Genomic DNA, 18,469 nt, shown 5'->3' with positions numbered 1-18,469 from the left:
TAGCCATGATGACAAGAACCATTTTTTCGAAATATCAAAATCTAAAAATACAACGTCACTTCTTACTGATGCAGTGGACAAACTGCTAAATACAGTGTCTATCCAATACTTTTCATTGCTATTTCCCTTATCTGGATCATGATGACAAGAACCATTTTTTCGAAATAACAAAATCTAAAAATATAATGTCACTTCTTACTGATGCAGTGGACAAACTGCTAAATACAGTGTCTATCCAATACTTTTCATTGCTATTTCCCCTCATCTGGATTGGATATCACATGGGTCATTTACAATTGGTTTTCAATCGGGTATGTTTGTTGTCACGATAAAAGCATTTTCTATATTCTAATCTGATTTCATTCGCCAATATAGGTTAATAAATAAAAATGGAGAAGGATATTATAATAACCAAGTTGTGTTACTACCAATCAATCTTACTATTACATCGATTATGTTGATCCAACAGTTATATTTATTTTTATCTTTGTATGGTTATGATCCCCCATATTTAAAGTGAAAGCATTAAATATGGGAAATCATAACCATACAAAGGTGGAAATAAATATAAAGTATTAAATTTGAGAAATCATGACCATACAAAGATGGAAATAAATATAACCTTGGATCAACATAATCGATCTAACGGTGAGATTGATTGATAGTAACATTGATAATAACACAACTTGGTTGTTACAGTATCTTTCTCCAATAAAAATATGAAAATATCTGCTGGAATCTATCAATCACTCAATTCACTCAAGGGTTACAAAATCGTATACCATCCGATATTTCCCCTCTTCTATATATTCTACTATTTACGAAGGTGAATTGCATTTAGATGGCAAGTAATTGATTTCATCATCCAGATTATCTGCTCATTTATCCACTTATAGAGTGTTCCCCCAGTTAAGAAGACTTCTTGTGAATGTTTTAAAAGAGCTGATAGAAAGATGAATAAAAAGATAACGAAAAATGGATCTGAAACCTGTCAAAAATATTTAAAAAGAAAAAGTGTTTTAGTATATGAAGCAAATCTATGTAAGAATCAGAGATTGAAGGGAAAAATGGTGGGCAAATGAGCTCATTACTGTTGTTACCTTAGGGTACAAGGGTATTCCATTTAGTAGACAGAGCTGAGGGATGGTAGCAAAACACCAAAGAGGCAAGCAATATAGAGGGAAATATGTCAGTTCTGCATAGCATAGACTCTGAAGAAGTGGCATCCTTGAAATCCCATATATAAGGGGGCAAAACCTATTTATACCATTTTCGAACAAACCACAATACGATCTAGTACCTAGGAACTGTGGCCTTGATGGTTCACAGAAAACTGAAGTCCATCCATTGCAATGCAAGATAAATCATGTGAGGATGTCTTCTACTACACTATCATATAGGAAATTGATAGAACTCCTACGAAGGTGTATGCTAGGAGGAGGTACAGGGGATTATTGGGAAATGTTCTAGAAGAATATGCTGTTAGAAGAGAGAAGGAGGATGTGCTGACATGTCTAGTCAAATAGAGGGAATAAAGGATAGAGAAGGGTGTAAGCATGGGTCAGAAAAGGACTAGGACTTGGGATTGGGAGAGAATCAGTACCTCTTCAATTGTAATGACCTGTATCTGTGAGTGCAGGGTAGTTGGTCATTCTGATCATAGTGGTAGTCAATTATCGTTGTGCATTTCTTTACTCTAATAGATGAGACTGTAGTATTGTATTTCTTTTTCATATTAATACTGAAAATCCAGTTATCTGGGCCCAAAAAGGTGTTTGTCTCTTTATTTTCTTACAATTCTCTGAACCAGTCTCATCAACTGAATTAATGGAATAACTGAATTAATGGAATATAAGGTCTACTTATGTAACGCCCGGCCACTTGCAAGAATCAATGATTGTCCCCACACACTAACACGAGACTTTTCAGTGTGCTTTGTCCTCACTCGCACACTTCCCGGGAAAACTTCCCAAAAGGTCACCCATCCCAGAATTGCTCCAAGTCAAGCACGCTTAACTGTGGAGTTCTTCCGATCCGGGCTACCGAAAAGTAAATGCATCTTGTTAGTATAGGTAGTACCAATTAATTCTTATAAGTCATTCCTAACTGTACCGTCCCATACCAGCACAGTCTCTGAAATCCCTCTCTTTCGGGTGTTGATTCGATTCATTCATGAACCCCCAAGCTGCAAAATTTGGCATGAGCCGCTCATTGTCCGTGCCCTTTTGCACCGGCGATCACTCCCTGCCCTTGCCAGCTTTTGGGATGTTACAACTTACCTCTTGTCCCCATTTAGTGCCAATTTCATACTTACAAGAAGCCAACAAATGAGGTTCTTCAAGCAATGAATTCCTACCAAACGCTAAATCACCGGTGTAGTTTTGATTAAGTGATTTGATGAATTCATTAGATGAACCAAAATATTCTTTAAGTTGCAGCAGATCAGTCCCTAACATTCAAAACTCAGAACAGTAAAGAGTACGGTAACCTCGAAACATAAGGGCAATGCTCATATATATGTTGTAAAAATCTTGTGTGTAGAAGCAACTAGATAAATAAATGTGTTCAATACCTTTGCTCTTGCAATTTCCACACAGTGATACCCTTTTTATATAAAAGCCTGTACCAGACATCACTGGCCCCTTAAGCCCGTCCATACCTTGCCATTGTAGCTGAAGTTGTCCAAAAATAGTTAAACACAGCAAAAATTGCACCATCATTACATTGGGGGACAACAAAAGAAGGTATGCTAAAGATCAGTTTGATTTCCTTACAGTAAATATTGATCTTTGCTGGCTATCAGAGATGTCATTCTTGCTAATGTTGTGAAATTTCTGAGGAAATTGAACAAAAGCTAAGGAGGATGATATCTTTGGATCAAGGTGAAAACACATAGCATATCGAGCTGAAGTTGGATCATTACAGAACATGTCACAATCTAGAACTAGAATGTAGGGAGAATTGCTCATCACAGCAGAGGTGCGAAGCTGCAAGATTATTATGTAATTACCTTTTTTGTGTTTGTAAAGCAAGTTTTGTATATGTACTTTGGCAGATAAAAGAAAAGTATAGTCATACGAGGACATTGAGGGCTCCAGCCTTGAAATGATGGGGATGAGAGGGCTTTTTCTCACGAGAAACATAAACAAGGAGAGGCATTTTGACGCCATCTACATCATCAATGATATTTTCTTGCATAACCTGCCAAGATCAGATTAATTAGACAACTTGTCTAAAATAAACTGTTTCTCATGACAGCGAATTAGCATCTGAATTGAAAATCTACAAGCATTGGCTGATTTTGTTGTCATGTGATTGTAATTTATTGACAACACTAGCAGCTCAAAGAAGATTATCGCTGTCATGTATGATTATTCTTCATCAAACTTGTTAGAAAGCACGTGTGTGTGGGATATCAAGCCTCAAATTGGATAAGTTAAAGGGATGAAGATGGTTTATAACCTTGGATTTGGTATGGTCAAGCAGTTCAATTCAGTATTCAAGCCAAAATGAAAAATGTATGTACTAGTGAATAATGAAATGCTATTATACCTCAATGATAGATGGGTGATCTCGAACAGTTATGCCTGGACCAAAGCCTCTCTCGTCTCTGTAAGTATTTATCTATTCCTTAAAAGCCTCATACTTTTCCTGCAAATTGTTGATTTTCATAATAAAGCAATGTTACTATAAGTTCTGTAACCCAAAAAAAATCAATGAAACCAAGTTTCATCATAATAGTCAACCTTAATTTCTTGCTTATCTGCCATGTACACACTACTCCTGGCAAAATCACTATCATCAGTCTCAAAAGCAGAAAAGTAAGCCTTGGGGCACCTGTTCTTTATTCTGTACCTTGTGCAGAAGGGAAGCCACAACCTTGCAAATTTCCAAGCCTCCCTCACACCATGAAGAGTGATGGGGGAACCCCCTTCATCTGAAAGATACACATGAAGCTTCTCTGGAGGGTAATCCAGTGCCATGGCTGATAAAACAGTATTCATCACCTCTAAAGTGGGCTCCTTAATTGGATCAGCAGTGCATATGAACACATCAACAGATGGAAGTTTGTCATCCTCTGGCAATCTTTCTGGGAACACAGAATGTGAAACAGGACGCCAACGAAAAGCTTGGCCAAGGATCCAAATGAAGGAGAGAATGATTTCTGAAGCAAAAACAAGAAGCCATGGATGGTAGCAAGTGGCTTCCTCTGGTTTCTGGGTCTTGGAAAAGAAAGCACACCCTGTAATAGAACGAGAAGCCTAAAGCCGTTGAATGGAGGAGTATATGTAACCTATTGATAATAACCGACAGCTTTTGGACATGGTAGATATTGAGAGGAAGGTTTCCCTTAATGGCCTCCATTTCTCCCCCACCATGCAGCAATTCATGTGTTTCACTTATTGCATTCCAATTCAATGTGTAGGTCCTCGCACCTTAATTCCCAACAACTCTCCTCTGTAACAATGTATTTTACTGATGGTGTGTGTTAGTTTAAAATTCTTGTATTTCAACTTTGACACGCCTGAGAATTGACAAAATTGGCATGAAGAAAAAATGGTGCGTGTTGTTTTGTCCTTATCAAAAAAGCCACTATGATGTGCAGCCAAAACACATTGACTTTGCTAAAAGTGCTCTACGTGAAAATGTAGCCCTGGGTGCGGTTCAATGCAAACCAAACAAACACTAAGTTGATGGACATGGCCTTTAAACTAAATAAAACAACAATCTAGTCTAGTATAACAATAAAAGAAAAGGTAAGTAATTATCCGATATTTCAGCTATACGTGTTAGAATAATATGTTAAAGTTAGTGTATAAATAGAATAGTCTCACATCTTGTATATGATATATATATATATATATATATATATATATATATATATATATATATATATATATTCCTTGTGTGCTCACAATTATTCAATCTTAAGTATAAGTTTATCATCAACATTACTGCCATTAGTGCTCAATAATAAGTACCTCAGCTTAAGAAAGTAGAAACTATTATAAAGTAACTAATTAAGGAGCCTGAACTTCTTAATTACACTTTAAAACAATTAAGGGTGAAATGGAAGAATAGATGACATGACAGATATAGATGGGGATTGCATTTCCTTTCTTAAGATTCTACAAATTTACCTTCCCCCCTACATCCTAATATTCCTCACCACTAGCATACAGTTACAGTACTTAAATGAAAAACAAGCTTGCTGGCAACAGATGGAGTTACAGCTTACAAGCTATTTTGACTTGAGAAACATGTACGATGAATTCTTGTGTGAGATCTGAAAACTCCTCTCCAACAAACCCAAATCAAACACACAGGAGAAGAAAAATAATTTGAGAGATATGATACAGACTGCAGATATATACAAATATGATATGATAATATGCAGTTTAAAAGATGTTAGCCTTTAATAAGATAAGGTTATGCTAAAGAAAATCAAAAGAAATAGGCATGTGCAGTAAAGCAAACCTTACGTATCAGATGTGCAGTAAAGCAAACCTTACGTATCAGTTTAATTGTACTGTTGACAGTTATATCTAAAACTCAAACTCTAAGTGTTTTATCTCTACACTGCTAGGCCAAGTGAACACAGATCTCGACGCCCTGTATTCTACAGCAAACTAATGAATTCATTTTACAGCAGGAAACATTGTACAACACTATAACTCATCAAATGTTTATGGAAATTGAAATTTAAAAGTTACCGGGTGTCTCAATCAATCCATCACTTGCATCCCCATTAAGCAAGGACACAGATACTAGAACACGGGAACAAAAATCAAAGTCCACGTAATTGTCTATATAAATATAATAACAGTGTTCTTAAGCATGTCTATTCGAATTCTGAGGCATAAATGCAGTTAGCATACTACTCGTAACATAGTATTCATGGTTGCTGAATACATAATGAATATTGGGATCTCCCTCATGTCAAGATCAAGAACAAGCATTTCAACCTTATACATCCTCTGGTGAGGTTAGTCTAGAAAAGCTACTAACTAAAAAATTCTACAAAACTAAGAGCTTCAGCTCAATGGAGATTATGCAGTAGCAGTCACTCAAGTTTCCTCAAACCTCAACTAAGAATAGCAAAAACCATTAACAACCTTAAATAATAGATGATTCGCTACAAACCTATTGCATATAATACAGCGTTTACAGCAGGAGTTAAAATTTTCAAGACCATGGTTTATGTTACTAACCATACTTAGAAACAAACAAGTGAAAGAAACTTGTAAAATCAACAGGAAATTAACATTTCACGAGCATTTCGTTTCAGTCTTGTCGTTCTTGTGCATTATGATGTACTCGCGGAGTTTCTCAGCATTTTGTCTCATGGAATCAATAATCTCTTCAGTTGCATCGACTATCTGTTTTGGCAAGTGAACTTCTAAGAAATCAAACCACTCACCAAGACTCAACTTCTCCAAATCAGGGCAATTCGTATCTCCATTCAAATTCTCCTTTTCTTTCCCATTGCCATCTTCATCTCCATCTTTAACACCACCATCATCAACCTTAGCCTCCTCCAATTCAGCACTCTCTTCCTGTAATTTCCTCCTATTGGTACCAACCCTCGTTTTCTTTGCCTCAGCATTCTCCACTCTACACTCCAAGCTTGAATTGTTAGGACTACTCTGCTTCTTCGAATTTCGGGTCACCCGTTTATTCTTCGGTTCTTCCAACGGAGCATCTGAATCATAGACTTCAAGCGCACTCTGCTTCTTCTCCGAATGCCGGGTTCGCAGTTTGTTCTTGAGTTCTTCCACCGGAGCATCCGAATCAGAAATTTGAACTACACTTTGCTTATTCTTCGAATTCCGGGTGACCCGGGTATTCTTGGGTTCTTCCACCGGAGTATCCGAATCAGAAATTTGAACTACACTTTGCTTATTCTTCGAATTCCGGGTGACCCGGGTATTCTTGGGTACTTCCACCTTCGAATCAGACGCTGCAACCTTGTTCTTCGAATTTCGGGTTGCCCTCGTATTCGCGGGTCGATCCACATACCCAGATTCGTTGCCAACATTTACGCTAACGTTTTCGTCGATGCTCTGAATCTGAACTTTGCGCTTCAAACCCTTCCCTCTTCCACGCGCTGGTTTCGGAACCGGTGCATCAGAGCTCTCACCCATCGGACCCGGTTCAACCGCGTCGACCTGGGGCCCGGTTCGACCGCGCATGCTCGGGTAAAGCTCTTGATGGTCGAGGAGGATGACGTGGATGGATGTGAGCTCTCCGATCTTGATGGTGGCGCCGTCGTGGAGGTAGAAGGGGGTGTGAGGAGGGATGTTGGAGCCGTCAAATACGGTGCCGTTTGAGGAGTCGAGGTCTCGGAGCACCCATTTACCCGATTCAGTTTGGATGGAGAGGTGTTTGGAGGATATGCCAGTATCCTTAATGGGAAGGGTGTTGCCACGGACGACCCGACCGATTCGGATGTCGGATCCGGGTGGGAATTCAAGGGATTCGCCTTGTCGTGGACCTTTGAGCATTACAAGTTTGAGAAAGGGAGGTTCCATTGTTAGTTTGAGAAGAAGAGAGTGAGGCTAAGAGTGTGATTGTCGAATGGAGGAGGGAGCTTCCAAATTTTGAATTACCATTATATATATTTGCTTCTTCTTCTTTTTTGATTAATCGGCGGCAAAGAGACCATTTGTAATGTCATTTTTTAAATAAAAAAAAAAAATTGAGAAAATAATTCCGTTTCAAACTTCTTATAAATTTGAATGCACAATTATCACCACAATTGCATTCTCTTTTCGTAATTTAATTATAAAATTTACTACGATTTAATTGTGGTTAATTTTTTTTATTTCTATTTGGAAATTGTTGTTAATTTTTTTCAAAATATAATCTTATATCTGGCTAGCGTGCGACCTTTAATATTCCAGGTGCAAAAATCAGCATTATTTTTTAAAAACAAAAATTCTCAGTACAATCGGCCGGCCGGGAAAATTAATTTATTGTAATTTAAATAAAAAATTATAAATTTATATTTGCTTTGAAATTTTTTTTTTTTTTTTTTGATAACATGCTTTGAAATTATTTTTGCGTGTATTGCAATGTGTCACGTCTGCATTGGGCGTCATCATTCACGTCCGGATTAGGCGTCACCAGTCACGCCTAAGTTAGGCGTCACCCATGAGTAGGGATGTTCATCAACCGATCCAAACCGCAGTGACAGAACCGAAAAATCGATAACCGAATAAACCGAAAATTGAAAAACCAAAAATCGAAAAAAAAATAGCAAATTTTAATTGGATTGGATGGGTTGATGAAAATCGATCCAATCTAAACCGATCCAATATATTAATTCTCATCTACCTACTTGGGTCTTTCCCTAATCATAGCCTAAAAATTTCTAAACCCAAGACCCATCAACTAAACCCAAAAAAAATCTAGTCACATCTCATCAACAAAATTTTATCTTTGTAGAACTTGATATCTCATTGCCAAAAAAAAAAAAACTATATTATAGTTTACTGATGCTTTTGTATTTCAAAAAAAAAATTACAAAATCAATATATACAAAAGATGTTATTTGCACAATAATCATGAAATAAATTTTAGGATTATCAAAAAATCGAAAACCGATCCAATCCAAACCGAAAAAAATTGGATTGGATCGGATCGGATTTGAAAAAAAATCAAACTGAATGGATGATTATATGATCAAACCGAAGGGATTGGATTAGATGATTTTTGCTTCCAAAACTGATCCAATCCAGACCGAGAACACCCCTACCCATGAGGCACTCACACCTAATTTAGGCGTGACTCGTCTGGTGTTGACATGTGTCACAATCGTAAAACATCGGAAGACCATAAGTTTTGACTAGGGTATCCGAATTAAGTAAAAAAAAAAATTATTCCATATAACTTTTTGAGATTTACACAATGACACCTCATTTGACATATTTTATCTCTCAGAAACACAGTCCAAATTTGCAACAATGGCACTATAAGAACATTTAAACCCAGAAGCATTTAATCCCTTAAAAAAAAGTCGATTTGTGATCCCTCAAAAATTCAAAACAAATCCAATTAGTTGACCGTGATCTCTCAGAAATTCAAAGAAGACCATGTAATTTTTTTGGCTCGGAAGTCCAAAGCAAGTGATTTTTTTTATTCTGCATAACTTTTCGATATCTACGCATTGAAAAATTTTCGGAGAATTATTTCTTAATGCTGAGAAGAAAAATTTAAATAACATTATTCACAAAGATGAAATATGTCAAAGGGGCATCCAATTGCAGGCTTTTCATGGAACTCATAGATTCTTCTGGTGGACTTTATACTCTTATACATGCTTTAATAAGAGGGTTTAAGGTGTTGTATATGTTTGTAATAATGCATTCTTTGACATTTATAATAGTATAATTCACCTCAAACCCTCTTATCAAATCATGTTTCACAGCATAAGAACATATTTTAATGCAATATATCAAAAGTTTTACATTTTTTAATGCAACTTAAAGAATATTATATTCTTACCAATCTCTCCCACACTTTTATATTGTGGCACTTTCTTTTCTCACAATATTATACACTGTTTTTTTTTCAAACACTTGGTAGAAAATATATATTTTACTATGACATTAAGTATTATTATTTATAGATGAACAAATCCACTTTGGTGCCATCGTTAATTTCCGACCATGACTTATAAGATAAAGTCTCATTGTTGTAAATTCAAATTATGTTTGTGAGAGATAAAATATGTTAAATGAGGTGTCATTGCGTTGATCTTGAAAAGTTATGTGGAATCAAATAAAGAATTATCTAATTTAGATACCCGAGTTAAAAGTTATAGCCTTAAGAAGTTTTACGATTAAATTGTTAATTTTTTGAACCACATGTCAACACAGGACGAGTCACGCCTAAATTAGGCGTGAGTGCCTCTTGGGTGATGCCTAACTTAGGCGTAACTGGTGATGCCCAATCCAGACGTGACACACTGCTATATATACGTAAATAGTTTCAAAATAACAATAAATTCATAATTTTTTATTTAAATTTTAATAAATTAATTTTTTTTGCCTATTATAGTCACTTTGCCTTAAACGGCGGAACTAGCTGACTTTATTTACACAAAACAGAAAATGTAGACATGATACGACGTTTTGAGAAAAAAGAATGAGATCTGGCGTGTTTCATTCACGGTGACTGAATGGTATTTTTGTCGGTTCAAAATTTTCTCATGAAGTATTAGTAGAGGAGAAATTTTTTTTTTACCCGAAAATCATAATTCCCGGGAATATGATAAGAAATTTTTCCCCCCATCAATATTACTAAAAAGTTATTTGGTAAGGCAAAATTTTCTCGGGAATATTAGGTTGATTTTTTTGATACTATATTTGGTTAATGATAAAATATTACTGAAAATTGAACTGAAATTATAAAATTACCCTTCACTATGAATATTGAATCTCTTTCGGCCTTCATTTGACCTCAGCCATCTCTCTCTCTCTCTCTGGATTACCTATTTTCTTTGCCTTCGTTTCCCCTATCTCTGTCAATCCGATATCAGGGTTGCCGGAGAGCTATTCCACACCGCCATACCCTTTTTTCTTTCAATCCAAAGAAATATTGTCGAAAAGAATGAGAATCCACTATTTGTGTACAATTCAACTCATGATTTTCTCCTTTAGAGAACAAAAATGAAAATGCTCTCTGTCTGTTATTTGCAACTACATATATCATCACCCATCCCAATTTAATGTCTTATGGAATATGAGACCCCAGGAAAAAAAAATGAACCTGAAGACTGAGTTTGAAGATACAAATATGAACAGGAACTAATTTACGGAGATACCCAACTGAAAACCCCACCAGGGGATTAAAAATTCCAGCTCATTATTCTTCCTCTTGCAGGCTTGCCAGTGTTGAATCCTCTTATTGCTCACACCAGTCAATCCTCCCCCTGCATGTTTAAGCAATGAAGAGCAAAACGACCCCATTTTCACCTGACAGAGGTGTAAATCATTTCCCATCGCATGGGAAAAAAATATTACCATGGGTTGGATGGTATTCACAATAGGGAATCCCTCGTGTTAATCAAGATGATGGGAAAAAAAAATTTCCAGGATTATTTCTACTTTTCCTCCTACCAAATGTGGAAGAAAAAAAAATTCCACCCCACTTTCCCAGGATTTCCAAAAAAATCCTCCTACCAAACAACACCTCAAAGTTATTTAACGAGTTCCACAAATTCTTTGAAAAATTCATTAATATTATTTTAAGGGTTAATGGCTTTAGATGATGAAAATTGATCCTCTCACATACAAAAAATATGATATGGTCATATGAAAAGATTACAACCATAAAAAATAAATCAATGGTTATGATTTTGTAACTACTTATTTGGTATTTCTCTCTTTTTTCCTTTATTACCATTAATCCACCTTTGCATGGTTATAATTTTTCAGATGACCATGTCATATTTTTTTCACATGAGAGGATCCAGATCCTTGGATGACTGAGAAACTCGCAAGTTCCCCACTAAACTTGAAGAGGGGAAAAAATTGATGAATTCCACAAGGTGGGAGCTGCAAAACTTATTAAAAAAATTAAAAAGGTATAAAAGTAATTCTACGGGGGCAGTTCGCAGAACTAAAAACCTCCCATCGAAAAATAACCAAGAGCATATCAAGCGTGTAGAATTTACATGGTAATGCCTCCAAACGGTCAAATAGCCTTTTTTTGGTACAATAAGGGGCAAAGCCCCAAAGAAGACAAAACAAAAATAAAAGACAAAACAGAACAGAAAAGACTAATCTGAGGCAGCAAGCCAGATCTGGCTGGAAGACCCTATAATATCGGAGGAGATCAACTTCTAAAGATCCTGGTCAGGAGAAACTATAAATGATGTACCCAAAGAACAAGATAGAGCTCTCTTTGCAATCTAATCCGCACAGTTGTTACTGCTTCTCAAGACATGAGTAAATTTGACAGTCCAAGATCTATCAATAAGGGCTCGAATCCTAACCACTAAATGCAGTTCTCGAGCATCATTACCAATTAAGGTAAGCAATCTAATAGCTTGGGATGAGTCACTCTCAACTATTAGATTTTTAAAACCAGAATTCCAAGCAAACACTAGACCATTATGGATAGCCCAGAGCTCAACAAGGAGAGGGGAATAGCACCCCAAGAAAGTTTTGAAACCACCTAGCCAATTGCCTTGACAATCACGAATAAGCCCACCACAAGCAGCTTTTCCATATGTCACTGCCCCGTCAACATTCAATTTACACCAGTTAGTTGAAGGCCGAGGCCAGGATAAAGAACTGGAGGATGGGGCAACTGAGGACTCGTTTATCTTGGGCTTATCAATATATACACACATAATCACATTAATCTTTGAAAATATTTTATTATGAAATTTGTCAAGGACTAGAATCAGGGGTGTTCGCAGTCTATAGGGATGTTCGCAGTCTATATTGTATCAAAAATCATCTGATCAATTACCTTCGATTTGATCATTTAATTATGTTGACTTAGGTGAAAAAAGATCGCACGAAAAATAAGAGATAAAAAAAAGGAAATAAAAAATTTAGAGTAAATCACATTAAAGGTAATTTAAACTTTATCCGAAAACTTCCAAAAGAAAAAAGATGGTTTACTAATAAAGGGTTTTTTATTTTTTGAGGTGGAGTAGAAAGATTGGTTAATTATTGTAGAAGGGATCAGAAAATCCCGCCTAGAATTATAGGTCGTTGTAATCCAAAAAGTAATAACGTGAGTAAATACCATTTTTGGTCCCTGGCAATATCCACGAAGTCTTTTTTGGTCCCTAGCAATAAAAAAGGGACATTGTGATCCCTAATTTTACAAATTAGGCCCACGTTAGTCCTTCTGTTAGTGGGACTCTAACGTCGTGAATAACGTCTCTGACGTGTACTGTTAAATTGTTGAGTCACCATTGAGGAATCCACCTAGATAAAAAACGACGTCGTTTGGTACATTACTTTTTTCTTTCTTTCTTTCTTCTCTCCAATACAGGTCCCCTCCACCAGCACCCATGTTCATTACAGTTCACCTGGTTTGCCATTCTCCACCGCCATCGTTACGGCCTCCATGCAAAACTCCACCCTCTGCCTCTCCATCATCATGTTCAGTTGAATGACTGCAAGATCTCACCCTCACTTCGAGTAGTTTGAGACAGCTGAACCTCATTATGTTTAGTTCATCAGGAAGGCTCTTCAGGCGTTAAAGCTGCTAATAAAGAGAAACAGGGGACCACCCATTCAGGAGTTTTAGAATTCACTGTTGATGAAGGTTCAGTGGGTCTTCCTCCTCATGCATGGAAAAATTTATTTTCTGAGAAACTCCATGAGTACATAATAATGCTCTGTTTCTAAACTCCGCGAGTTTCACATCTTGAGTATCGCAGCAAATCACACTTTAAAACAATAAAGGTGAAATGGAAGAATAGATGACATGACAGATATATATGGGGATTGCTTTTCCTTTCTTAGGATTCTACAAATTTACCTTCCCCCTACATCCTGCTATTCCTCACCACTAGCATACAGTTATAGTACTTAAATGAAAAACAAGCTTGCTGGCAACAGATGAAGTTACAGCTTACAAGCTATTTTGACTTGAGAAACATGTTACGATGAATTCTTGTGTGAGATATGAAAACTCCTCTCCAAAAAACCCAAATCAAACACACAGGAGAAGAAAAATAATTTGAGATATGATACAGACTGCAGATATATACAAATATGATATGATAATATGCAGTTTAAAAGATGTTAGCCTTTAATAAGATAAGGTTATGCTAAAGAAAATCAAAAGAAATAGGCATGTGCAGTAAAACAAACCTTACGTATCAGTTTAATTGTACTGTTGACAGTTATATCTAAAACTCAAACTCGAAGTGTTTTATCTCTACACTGCTAGGCCAAGTGAACACAGATCTCGACGCCTTGTATTCTACAGCAAACTAATGAATTCATTTTACAGCAGGAAACATTGTACAACACTATAACAGTGTTCTTAAGCATGTCTATTCGAATTTTGAGGCATAAATACAGTTAGCATACTACTCGTAACATAGTATTCATGGTTGCTGAATACATAATGAACATTGGGATCTCCCTCATGTCAAGATCAAGAACAAGCATTTCAACCTTATACATCCTCCGGTGAGGTTAGTCTAGAAAAGCTACTAACTAAAAAATTCTACAAAACTAAGAGCTTCAGCTCAATGGAGATTATGCAGTAGCAGTCACTAAAGTTTCCTCAAACCTCAACTAAGAATAGCAAAAACCATTGACAACCTTAAATAATAGATGATTCTCTACAAACCTATTGCATATAATACAGAAGGAGTTAAAATTTTCAAGACCATAGTTTATGTTACTAACCATACTTAGAAACAAACAAGTGAAAGAAACTTGTAAAATCAACAGGAAATTAACATTTCCCGAGCATTTCGTTTCACTCTTGTCATTCTTGTGCATTATGATGTACTCGCAGAGTTTCTCAGCAGGATCAGTCTAATGCTCCGCAAGTAAATCATAGCAGCTAACTACCAAATTTACGGTACCATTACCATCTTTTTTCATTTACATTCTAATGCTCTGTTTTATAAAATATTCCATTGTATTATTCATCTCTATCTTCTAGCACCCTCTTGTGCTTTTACCATGATGGTGAGGCTAATCCTGTTGCTTTGCTTCTCTCCTCGGCCATGATGTTGAGGCATCTTCAGTTCTCTTCTTTTGCTGACAGACTTGAGAATGTTGTGAATCGTTAAGTCTTGTTGACCAACCCTCATTTACCATGGTGGTGGTGAACTGTAATGAACATTGGTGTTGGTGGAGGGGACTTGTATTGAAGAGAAGAAGAAAGAAAAAAAATAAATAAGGTACCAAACGACATCGTTTTTTATCTAGGTGGATTCTTCAACGGTGACTCAGCATTTTAACAATACATGTCAGAGACGTTATCAAGGCGTTAGAGTCTCACTAACAGAAGAACTAACGTGAGCTTAATTTGTAAAATTTAGGGACCACGATATCTCTTTTTTATTGCTAGGAACCAAAAAGAATTTCGTGAATATTGCCAGAGACCAAAAAGAGTATTTACTCTAATAACGTTCCCGACACTGTTAAATTTTAGCTAATTATTAATTCATCAGTTTAGTGTATCGCTGGTTTAAACAATAATATCGAGCCAATTGAAGCAGAAAAACAAGGCTATAATTCTTCAATCAAAGATTTCAAATCAATAATACGACAAAAAGAAGGAATAGGTAAAAAGAAAAGTTGATTCTTTTTGTTTTTTTTTTAAATGGGTTTGAACTTTGGAGTAGGGGAGGGTCTCTACGTAAAAACAATCATTTATTTTCGTTGGCTACTAAGAAGATGACCATTTTAACTTAATTTCTTTAAAAAAATCAAAAAACAAAAACAAATCCTCTGGCCGCACACTTTTCGTGCAAAGTCCCTGCAATATGAGGGGAAATTTTTTCCTAGAATGATGTAAAGTCAGTTTGTGCACTGAATAGAAAACTCGATTTGACAAGATCCATTTTTTCGAAATATCAAAATCTAAAAATATAAAACTTAATGTCACTTCTTACTGATGCAGTGGGCAAACTGCTTAATACTGTGTCTATCCAATACTTGTCATTGCTATTCCCCTCATCTGGATTGGATATCACACGGGTCATTTACAATTGGTTTTCAATTGCCGGGTTATGTTTATTGTCACGATATAAAATAGCATTTTCTATATTCTAATCTAATTTCATTCGCCAATATAGGTTAATAAATAAAAATGAAAGTATCTGCTGGAGTCTATCAATCACTCAATTCAAGGGTTACAAAATCTTATACCATCCGATATTTCCCCTCTTCTATATCGCCCTACCTACCAAGCAGAAGATCATAAAATTCCTCCATGCATTTTCTGTCAGCTCCAGTCTCCACCGGACAATACAAGGATCAAGTGCGTAGAATACTAAAACTTGACATATTTATTCCACCATAGCATCAGCCAAAATATCAGCACCGGGACCGGGCACATCTGGTTTTCTATTGTTCTTTCCTGTACGATACCACCACAAATATCCATAGAACATATTAGTCATTAGAACGCAAAATACTTTGTAAACAAGTTTATGGTTATCTTTTTAATATGTCCTATACTCCGATAAGGAAAACATGTATCAGTCAAAAATTTCTAAACATACACTTTTTAAGAAACACTGAAAGACATGACGACTATTTCCTACTCCTAAGTTCCTCATTTGCTAAACCTTCTCAGCATACTACATATTACAAAGTCCAAGCCAAAATCCTACATAGTTGCATGAAGATATCCTATGTTACACACTCAACGAGCCAACTCTTAATTAGGAGAATAAGGTTTGGAGGGGTATATTCTAGGAGGAATAAATAGTAGGGTTTAATGGGTTAGTAAGAGGTGGTTACATTGGCAGTTAGGAGGTTAAGTAGTTAAAAATGGGAAATTTTAATGGGAAGGGATCCTTCGGGGAAAATAACTGAAACTGAGAGATTCTCAGTTGGGAAAATGGGACAACCCTTGTAACAGGATTCTTACTCTTGTAATCCCCATTTTCAGAATACAGACACCATTCTTTCTCTCTCTTTCCTATTCTTTTACAATTCCTGTCACACCTAACCAGAGAGCCTATCAGTTTGGTCCCACCATCTCGTGGATGCAATGGAGCCTCGCATCAAAGCATTGGAGAGCTCAGTACAATTCCTCAAGAAGGTGGCAAGCAATCATAGCTCGCAGTTGTCAAGAAAGTGGAGTGGAGGGTACTGACAGCATTAAGCATCTCCTTGGTCGGTGGATGCAGAAACCGGGTGTCAAACAAGAGGATGAGGCTCCCACGAACAACTCACTTGGGAGGAGGCTCAGCCCCATTTGACCAAGCAGGTCAAGGAGCACAGTAAAGGAAGTGGGATGGATTCCAATGGAACGTAGGCCTGTTCTTGGGCACAAAAAGTAGAGTTACCCGCCTTTTATGGAATGGATCCCTTGTGTTGGACAACAAAGGAAGAGAGCCAACAGGGAAGGTGCAACTGGCTTTTACTACTATGGAGGGCAATGCTGTAAATTGGTTCGGGTTCTTGCATAAAAAAAAATCCCTGATTGATTTGAACTAGGAGCAATTGTTGGGATATTTCTTGGGTGATCTGCATCACAATGTGAAATGAAGAGTCAGACCCCATGACCCCAAAGAGGTGATGAGAGCCATTGACTTAGCAAGGAATGTCGAGGAGGAATTGAAGACTTTGCATGGAATGGGGGGTTCCCAATTTTGAACTCCAAGTGCAAGGACTCTGTTGTCAGGGAGGGGGAAGTATTGTTTCTCTTTTATTAGGTAGTCAAGAAAGAGTGACAACTATACTGATGGTGAGAGCAAAATGAAAAACATTTGTTGAGGCATGGCATGGTTGACATTTGACAACGGGACTAGCATTCTTGACATTGCCAATGAGTACGGAGATGATCGCATTGACACTGTTGGTCTTAGCAATAGAGTTTAGGCATCTTTTGCTTGCTTGATGTGTGCAACATTGTTAATAACTTTGAATGTTCTTTATGAGACATATGGAAATTTGGAGCAGGTATGTTATTATTATGTAAATGAAGTTTACCTTGTTTTCATTACTTGAAAGGCTTGGCTTTATTATATATAAAATAAAATACTTTTTGGTACATGAAACCCAATTCAAAACTTGGTACTCGTAAAGAACATAGTCCAAGATAGAACAAGGAATTATAAGCATGAAAAAATTACCCTTGCGCTTCAGCTGTTTAAGTTTCAAGCTCTTCTTCAAGTGAATTTTTCCTGAAGATCTACGGCTATCTTTGGTTTCCCCTGCTCGCAAAATCAAAAAATATCAGCTTAAACAAATCCATCAAACATGTATTCTGCTTTTAGCTTGGTCCATGAAAAACATACACTCGAAAATTATGCAGAAAAAAGAAAAAAAGTCACATTATAAATAAAATTATGCATTCCTTGAGTGAAAAGTCACAGACAGAATAATCAGAGAATGATTGGCGGTTACCTTCAGCAACAGTCATTTGCACGTCTTCCATGGTTACCAAGCCATTCTGTAAGGCGTCCTTTTTCTCCTTCAGTTAATTGAAAAGGGAAAACACAAGAGCAAAAGAAAGTAAGCAAAATTTTCAGGTTCGACAAGGAAGAGAGAGAGAGAGAGAGAGAGAGAGAGAGAGAGTACCCGACGCCATATTTTGAAGAGTTTGCGCTTGCGTTTGCCGGATAGGGGAAGGGGTTGTTTCTTGAGCTTGAGCTTGCCGGTGAAAGGTTCTCCGTGATTCTGTCTCTTCTTCTCAGCTATTAGAGCTCTCCTTCGCTTCTGCACCACATTGAACTTTGCCATCCTCTCCTCTCCTCTCCTAACCCTTAACCTATCTTTCTCTTCTATCAAACCCTAGA

At 36.7% G+C, this 18,469-nt stretch overlaps 2 protein-coding genes and 1 pseudogene across 2 annotated transcripts; all 3 read right to left on the bottom strand.

Annotated features, from left to right (window-relative positions):
- Nucleotides 1-814: 814 nt before the first annotated feature.
- LOC133284391 (cellulose synthase-like protein G2) lies at nucleotides 815-4,365 on the bottom strand (annotated as a pseudogene).
- A 1,772-nt stretch (nucleotides 4,366-6,137) lies between these two features.
- On the bottom strand, nucleotides 6,138-7,565 carry LOC133284418 (FHA domain-containing protein At4g14490). The gene has a single exon (XM_061481427.1). The coding sequence runs from the start codon at nucleotides 7,530-7,532 to the stop codon at nucleotides 6,270-6,272; it is 1,263 nt and encodes a 420-aa protein (XP_061337411.1). The 5' UTR covers nucleotides 7,533-7,565; the 3' UTR covers nucleotides 6,138-6,269.
- Nucleotides 7,566-15,698: 8,133 nt separating this feature from the next.
- Nucleotides 15,699-18,469, bottom strand: LOC133284416 (uncharacterized). Its single transcript, XM_061481425.1, has 4 exons — nucleotides 18,252-18,469; nucleotides 18,078-18,144; nucleotides 17,804-17,884; nucleotides 15,699-16,077 (listed from the first exon to the last, which is right to left on the bottom strand). Exons 1-4 carry the CDS (start codon nucleotides 18,411-18,413, stop codon nucleotides 16,007-16,009), a joined length of 381 nt encoding a protein of 126 aa, XP_061337409.1. The 5' UTR covers nucleotides 18,414-18,469; the 3' UTR covers nucleotides 15,699-16,006.

Source organism: Gastrolobium bilobum, unplaced genomic scaffold (genome assembly GCF_033153095.1).
Source record: "Gastrolobium bilobum isolate Gb01-03AN ecotype WA unplaced genomic scaffold, APGP_CSIRO_Gbil_v1 utg19213, whole genome shotgun sequence".
NCBI lineage: Eukaryota > Viridiplantae > Streptophyta > Magnoliopsida > Fabales > Fabaceae > Gastrolobium > Gastrolobium bilobum.
The sequence above is the reverse complement of the archived record's forward strand: the minus strand, read 5'-3'. Positions and strand labels throughout refer to the sequence as shown.

Bases quoted from the DNA above. Each gene is read 5' to 3' on its own strand.
- LOC133284416 (XM_061481425.1), bottom strand. From the start codon at position 18,413: ATGGCAAAGTTCAATGTGGTGCAGAAGCGAAGGAGAGCTCTAATAGCT. The intron at 18,145-18,251 runs GTACTCTCTCTC...AATTAACTGAAG, and splicing joins TCTTCAAAATATGGCGTCGG to GAGAAAAAGGACGCCTTACA. The intron at 16,078-17,803 runs GTAATTTTTTCA...GGTATCGTACAG, and splicing joins TAAACAGCTGAAGCGCAAGG to GAAAGAACAATAGAAAACCA.
- LOC133284418 (XM_061481427.1), bottom strand. From the start codon at position 7,532: ATGGAACCTCCCTTTCTCAAACTTGTAATGCTCAAAGGTCCACGACAA.